Source organism: Camelina sativa, chromosome 16 (assembly GCF_000633955.1).
Source record: "Camelina sativa cultivar DH55 chromosome 16, Cs, whole genome shotgun sequence".
NCBI classification, from domain to species: Eukaryota; Viridiplantae; Streptophyta; class Magnoliopsida; order Brassicales; family Brassicaceae; genus Camelina; species Camelina sativa.
The window spans coordinates 5,980,939-5,988,893 of record NC_025700.1 but is presented as its reverse complement, the minus strand read 5'-3'; the positions used below and the strand labels follow the sequence as shown (position 1 = coordinate 5,988,893).

General features: G+C 30.4%; 1 protein-coding gene and 1 pseudogene across 4 annotated transcripts; both read left to right on the top strand.

Moving 5' to 3' along the window:
* On the top strand, positions 2,183 to 3,980 carry LOC104749947 (annotated as a pseudogene).
* On the top strand, positions 4,016 to 6,181 carry LOC104749946 (tropinone reductase homolog At2g29360-like). 4 transcript variants are annotated; one of them, XR_002036084.1, is made up of 7 exons: positions 4,016 to 4,107; positions 4,451 to 4,526; positions 4,685 to 4,820; positions 5,021 to 5,228; positions 5,310 to 5,526; positions 5,599 to 5,715; positions 5,797 to 5,934. XR_002036084.1 is itself a non-coding variant. In XM_010471661.2 (7 exons), the coding sequence occupies exons 3-7, from the start codon at positions 4,699 to 4,701 to the stop codon at positions 5,986 to 5,988; spliced, it is 846 nt and encodes a 281-aa protein (XP_010469963.2). In that variant the 5' UTR covers positions 4,016 to 4,107; positions 4,451 to 4,526; positions 4,685 to 4,698; the 3' UTR covers positions 5,989 to 6,181. The 4 variants fall into 4 exon arrangements, 3 of the variants coding, with proteins under 3 accessions (XP_010469963.2, XP_010469962.2, XP_019094143.1); XM_010471661.2 differs by having other exon boundaries at positions 5,310 to 5,516; positions 5,797 to 6,181; XM_010471660.2 differs by having other exon boundaries at positions 5,609 to 5,715; positions 5,797 to 6,133.

Here is a 7,955-nt window from a genome sequence, read left to right as displayed (position 1 = left end):
GTTAATTATATTGAATTACTAGTAGATTAACTTTATATTCACTTCTCTCTTTAAACAGAAATATATACAGTTACATCTTTATTAAAAAAACACATATATATATATATATCTTCAATTATTATTTAGTTATTTAGAAATTATATATTAAAATATACTTTAGTTTACATTGTTTAAGATCAAGTTAATATATATTCACTTCTCTCTTTAAACAGAAATATATACAGTTACATCTTTATTAAAAAAACATATATATATATATATATATATATTCTATTATCATTTAGTTATTTAGAAATTATATATTAAAATATACTTTAGTTTATTTTAAATGGATTGAAAATGAAATAAAATAATTTAATATCAAGATCATGTGAATTATTTATATTAAAATGTGGAAATAAAACAGCAAATTATTACTTGACATTATCCTATACAACCCAAATATTATAATCTTATATTCTTAAACTATTTAATCATCAAATTATTTGTTACACTAAAAATTAAAAGAAACAAAATGACACCTATGAAATAAGGGAACATCATATGACAATCTTTTGTAGTTTTTCAAAAGAAAACTTTACTTTATTATTAGATGATACAATATAGTAAGATTTCTTTCAACTCTTACTTTAAGAATCTGACTCCCAACATAATTATATATTAAAATTATTTTAAAATCAAATACGCATGAAATTATTTATTTTCTTTTATAAGTATTTTAAAATGATTGCATAAATCATCAAAAGATGAACAATGTAAAGCTAATTTACATTTGTGGAAAAATATTCAAATTTAAAGTTAGGAACTTCCCAAAAACGGATGATCCGAACAATGATATTATTGTTACCGGTGTTTTGTTGTTCATTGGAGACTGAATCGAGGATGGAATAGAAAGTAAATGTTTTAGTTTTCACAATAGTATGAAAGAGGACGTGCTTGTATGGTAATATGTTGTTTTTAGAAAACTAAACTTTATACAATGTTTGAGCTTTTAAGAGAGAGAAGATATTCAAATCAAATATTAATGATCATAGATTCGCAAGTGTTTCTAAATAATAAGTTAAAAATGAGAAGTTATATAAACAAAAATGAAAACTGAGGAAAATAGTGGGTATATATAAGACAATACATAAAATGATGGTATTCTTTAAAATCAAACCTAAGTAATTATGTTCATACACCATAGAACCTCAAACAAAATACTGATCAACCCAAATAAAAAGTAAAAACAAATTGAAAACCAAATAAAATAGAAAATGGTTTCGTACTTTTAAAGTAAAAACTGAAACCAAATTAATTTATGATAGACTAATTTAAAAATATAGAAGATTTTATAATATATGTAAGATAATTGTTGAATAGTTTGCTTTTTGAATTTTTTTCAACATTGTTACAAAAATATATTCCTTCTATTTTTTTGTTTTAGCATCTAATATATTTCATAATGAAATTATACACCATATAACCTAAAAAAAAAAACTGATCAACCACACTTAAAAATATAAAAAAAATGATACCAAATAAAAATAGGAAATGGTTTCATACTTTTAAAGTAGAAATTGTTAGGCTGATAAAAAATTATGAGTCTTTTAAAGTAAAAATTGTTAGATTCAAACATAAAAATTAAACCTAAGAATTCAAACTTATAAATTTAATTTAATGTTGATATAGTTGTGAGATGAAACCAACGATAGCTGATAAAAGGTAGCTGTAGATTATTGGGGCTGCATTTGTTTCTGATTAAAGAAGGAAGGAAGAAAATGTTGATGAATTTTTTTTGGGTTTGATGGGTTTGTTGTTAATTGGATCCAAACTATAGTTAATTAGGTAAAAAAAAACAGGTGTAATAAATATAGCAAGCCAAATGTCATCTCTTTAGCAAAAGTTGAATAAACTTTCTCATATTATATAAGATACTACAAAATTATTTGTTATCGTATTTAAGAATGTCCATATTTGTTACTTAATACAGTACCAATATACGTAAATTATTTACGCGTGTGCCGTTAAAGCCAATTAAAATTGAGCTCTAAAAATACTATTTTGGCAAAAATAAAAGTAAAATATACAATAACATACAAGGCATATTTATTCGCATAATTTATATAAATGTTAATGCAGTTGATATAAGTTTTTCATTTTCTTTCTTTTTGGGTATAACTCTAATACAGAGATGATATGCACCGAATAGACAGATGGTGAACATGCTAGGCATTCTAAAAAGCCAGTTGACAGATAATAGAGCTAGTAACCTTCTTTGTCGGCATCATCGGTGTCAAAGGACTGGTCCCTTCATTAACGTTGTTGGAAATTATGATCAAACTCTCCAATGTCACTATCAAGAGCTAATGGCTATCACTTTAGTTGTTTTGTTGTTTTTTATGGATGCTTAATCTCTTCACCAAATATGATTAGTAGTATAATGTGCTTAAGCTAATACAAATTAGTGTTAAGTAAATATAATGCGCAAGACACGCAAATGGTGTTCAAATATGCATGTAGCGTACTATTACTTAAGGGGTCGCAATTATTAATTGATAAAGTCTTTCTTTACCACACAAGGATAGTCAAAAGGAAAAGGAAAGTATATTCGTACACCCCTATGTTAGGTGTGGTCGAATGGTCATTATCATATATAAGATGGACTTGTGAGTTGAGAGGTTTCAAAATTGAAAACTATATCAACTAGTCTTGATAAATTCTTTATAAGTTCTGTGAAAAGGAGGATCCGAATGGCAAAGAAGGGGGAAAGCTTGGGAGAGAACTCAAGATGGAGTCTTGTAGGCATGACCGCTCTTGTCACCGGTGGTAGTAAAAGGCATCGGGTCAGTCCCCATTGTCAATCTTAGCTCCCTAAATTTATGCTTGGTGATGATACTAACTGTAGTTGTGTGTCATAAATAGGGAAGCTGTAGTGGAGGAACTAGCTATGTTGGGAGCAAGAGTTCACACATGCGCTAGGGACGAAACTCAGCTTCAACAACGTTTAGGTGAATGGCAAGCAAAAGGGTTCCAGGTCTCGACTTCTGTCTGCGACATTTCTTCTCGTGAGAAACCGTTTCCTCTCTCTTCCAAGGAAAGCTCAACATCCTTGTAAGTATACATTTACAAGCATCTCGCCCTCGGGGACCCTTTCATGTTCCAAGAACCAATTCATGTTGTATTTTATGTTGTATATATACATATATAGGTCAACAATGCGGGAACGCTGATAGTAGCAGAAGAATTCTCGTTTGTAATGGCTACAAATCTGGAGTCAGCTTTCCATCTTTCACAACTCGCGCACCCTTTATTGAAATCTTCTGGCTCAGGAAGCATCGTGCTCATGTCTTCTGCTGCTGGAGTTGTGCATGTTAGTGTTGGATCCATCTATGGAGCAACCAAAGGTACGGGATATAGATGTACATCCTTTACACAATATTTTCCCTTGGGTTATGATGCTTACTTAATTACGCATATATTAAGTAATTTTAGGAGCCATGAATCAGCTGGCTAGAAACTTAGCTTGTGAATGGGCGAGTGACAACATAAGGACTAACTCTCTTTGCCCTTGGTATATCACAACTCCTTTAACTAACAATGTAAGGCCAAAATAAAAACGTTCTCCTTATTAATATCAAAAACAAAAAAGATTACGTATCATAATTTATGTTCTTAACTCATGTGGAAAACTCTTAGTATCTGAATGACGAAGAGATTATAAAAGGAGCCGAGCGTAGGACAGCGGTAGGACGTACCGGAGAGGCAAATGAAGTCTCATCGCTTGTGGCATTTCTTTGTCTTCCCGCAGCATCTTATATTACTGGCCAGGCCATTTGTGTTGATGGAGGTGCCACGGTCAACGGTTTTCCTTCAAGCCTCTCCCTTAAAAGTTAAAACACATATTTGCATTTGTTCGGATCATATTTTTAAATATCAAAAACTACAAGCTATATAAAATGTCTCAATGGTCAAATATGTAATAAATGTAATTTAGATGAGTCCATATATCCATATATTCTATTTCTTAGAGACTCTTGGATGCTTGCAGGACGTGTTTGTTGTGTCGTGTCCATATGTAGGATCCCAGTGGTCAACTCTACCTGAATCAATGTTCCTGTAATTCATGTAAGCATTAAATTGAGTTTTTCAATAGGAGAGAGCTGTATATTATTAGATTCTCTATGGTAATGCATGAGCAACATATATTTTTATTTAGAAGAAAAAAAAAGATTTTATTTTATCTTTCTTTTTTGTTATGATGGATATTTTGGTTTACCTTCTGTGTTCCTCTGTTATCATAAAAGAGTATTCTTCTTTCTCTCCATATATGTTTCCAATGGTAGATTCAAACATTTTTTACGACATTTGTTGTAAAGAAAACAAACACTTTTTGTGAGATGTGGTTGAACAGAGAAATTCACATGTTTCATAACGTAACGAAATGATTTAATCTGTCTCTCTTTCACAGTTTCACCTGTTGAACTGACTACTGAGATTCAAGGAACCTGTATGTTCTGAAACAGTGAAACAAGACTAGATCCCAGGTAGTTGGGCCTAACCCTCAACCAAAGGCCCATTATATTGATTAAACCTAACAAAAAAACATGGACATCGTTCCGCACTTCCATGTGTGTGGCCTAGAATAGTAGTATTTATTTATGGATGGTCACTATCATATTCATTATGAATTTTTCTTAACCAGACATTCAGATCTCCATGGAAAGATCTTTTGTTCATAATCAGAAAATGGCTAAAACAAGGGAAAGCTTGAGAGAGAATCCTAGATGGAGTCTTGGAGGCATGACTGCTCTTGTAACAGGTGGCTCCAAAGGCATCGGGTTAGTCCCAACTCCCAAGTCTCCTACTTTACCTACTTTATTACTAGTCCAATATCAAATTAATCTAAGATCTCATTTCAATTTTAGATTTATATGGATCTTTTGATTGCATTTCGATGCTTAATCTAGACATCCCTGGATCGGATAAGATAATAGATTGATGATGTATAAACCAAAATGTATATCTGTGCTATAAATAGAGAAGCTGTGGTGGAGGAACTAGCTATGCTGGGAGCAAGAATCCACACATGTGCCAGAGATGAAACTCAACTTCAAGAAAGCTTACGTAAATGGCAAGCAAAAGGGTTTCAGGTTACCACTTCTGTCTACGACGTTTCTTCTCGTGACCAACGAGAGAAACTCATGGAAACCGTTTCTTCTGTATTCCAAGGGAAGCTCAACATCCTCGTGAGTATATAAGCTTTGATCCATCTAGGAAGTGATTTTAGTTGTGGTTTCTTATGTTTTTGGTTTGACTTCATATATAAGGTAAACAATGTGGGAACGTGTATAGTAAAGCCGACGTTAAAGTATACAGAGGAGGATTTCTCAGTTACAATGGCTACAAATCTCGAGTCATCTTTTCATCTCTCACAACTCGCGCACCCTTTGTTAAAAGCATCTGGTTCAGGGAGCATCGTGCTCATATCCTCAGTATCTGGAGTTGTGCATGTGAATGGTGCATCCATCTACGGAGTAAGTAAAGGTATATCTACATCTATATGTATATTCAAACAATTAGTAATGCATAGCGTTGTGAAACTCATGAAAATGTAAGTGTGTTTTAGGAGCTATGAATCAGCTAGGAAGAAACTTAGCATGCGAGTGGGCAAGTGACAGCATAAGGGTTAACTCTGTGTGTCCATGGTTCATAGCAACTCCTTTAGTTAACGAAGTAAGGCAATAAATAAGAGAGTTAAAAGTTATATATATTGTTACATCTCAATTGTAGTTTTAAGTGAAAAAATCTCTTCAGGTTCTCAGTAATGATGAGTTCAGAAATGAAGTGGAGAGTAGGGCACCAGTGGGACGTGTTGGGGAAGCAAATGAAGTATCATCGCTTGTGGCATTTCTATGTCTTCCTGCAGCTTCTTATATAACAGGCCAAACTATATGTGTTGATGGAGGGTTCACTATTAATGGCTTCTCTTACAAGCCTCTGTCTTAAGGCGGCGTCTATTGTTTCCGTTTACGTTTATTATCAAATGTTTTATATAACATTTTCAGTGTATTGTGATCACAATTTTTGCGTCTTAACTAATTGAACTGTAAGTGAAACCTAAGGGATAAACGAATCATGTACATTTTAAAAATCTGGCCGAGTAGAATCAGTAAGAAGATTCGATTGCGGAAAGCATATATACTGTATGTGTCTCTTTTCAACATTATAGCTCCGTTAGTTAATCTTAATCAGTTAGAGAAATATATGGGAAAACTCATATCTGAAATATAAATCTATATTAACATTTTCTCAAGTACATTTTGGTTTATGCCTTGAAGTTTATCTTATTTAATTTGTTTATTTGCAACATTAACCCCTACAAAATTTCCTAAAATAATATTTTTACTTAATTAATCCCTACAGATTTTCCTAAAATAAACAGTTCTACTTAACTCAATTAATGGAACTAATATAAGAATATTAGACATATTAAATCAAATTTTATTGTTGTGTTATGCCCTTTAAGTACATAATCCTTCACATTCAATTACTACAAGCTGTTCAAATCTCGATGGTACTAAATTCGAGTGCATAATTATCAGCCTATTAAATTCATATTTCCAAAGACGTCCATAATAACACCACCAAGACAAATATTTAATTGTCTATATATCTTATTTGTAAAGTAAATATTGACCGAAGAAATCTTTGTTTTAATAAAACATTGATTGCTGAAATCTCTCTTTAAATGAGTGCATAACTTAAATTTTACAAAGTTAATCCCTAGAAAGTTTTCCAAAATAAGAAAAACTAGAATACGTAAAATCGACAATCCATTAAAATCGGATAATATTCCTAATATTTCAAATATAAATTTAATCGTTTAATGCTATCATAATAATTATGTTAATCAAATATTCATTTCCGATTTCTATGGTACACAAATCAATATATAAAACTAAATGGAAAGTAAATTTAAAATTTAACATAAAAAACTAATAAATGGTATATTCCATAAATATACCTTAAATCCTTCACGTTTTGAAAGATCTTTCATGACATTTTACACCTAATGCTTTTTTAAAACACTATAAATAATCTCTCACTACCTAATGGAGAATGCACCAAACATACTTACAACCAGCAAAGAAACATTACAGTAGTATTTTTTTTTTCAGTAAACATTACAGTAATCTATGAAAACGGTTTTGTGTTTTCTTTATTTTTTTTTCTTTTGCTTTTGATGTTATTTAATATTCATTGTAAGTAAGTCACTCTCATCTTTAAGAGATGAATCCATGTTCTATCATGATGTATATAGTTTTGCTTATTATATCAATAGAATTAAGTTTTCTGTTTCATTTTTTTTTCAGCAGTACATCTTATTTTGTTCGTTTTATAATCTACCAATTATTATAACAACCAAACATACTAACCATAACATACTAAACAAAAAGGCAAAAATTTAAAAATTGTATTTGCCTTTACACTAAGTTTTACGGTCGTCTATTATTTGAAAAGGAATTGTCCTTATATAAACCACAAAATAAGCATACTCTCTTTAATATTGTATCATTATTTATCTATTTAATTATTTACACAACAAGAATTATCATAATTAATATTAGTTATTAGGATTAAAACAACACAACTAGAATTAAAAGATCTCAGAAATCTGCATCAATACCGATAATGATTTTTAAAAATAAATTTAAAATACATAATTTTTTTTTTAATTTAGGAGAAGAAAAAATAGTCATATCATAGTGAAAATTCCGAATTAAAATAAAGATTGGAACTAAATATATCAACCAATCTAAATCACAATTAATATATATTTCTTTTGGATTGTTACTATTTCTCTCTCTCTCTCTTCACAAATTATTTTGATTAGCATAATATCAAAATCATATTGATTATTATTTATTAATTATAACTACATATATTCTTAAATAATTTTTACTGTAAAATAT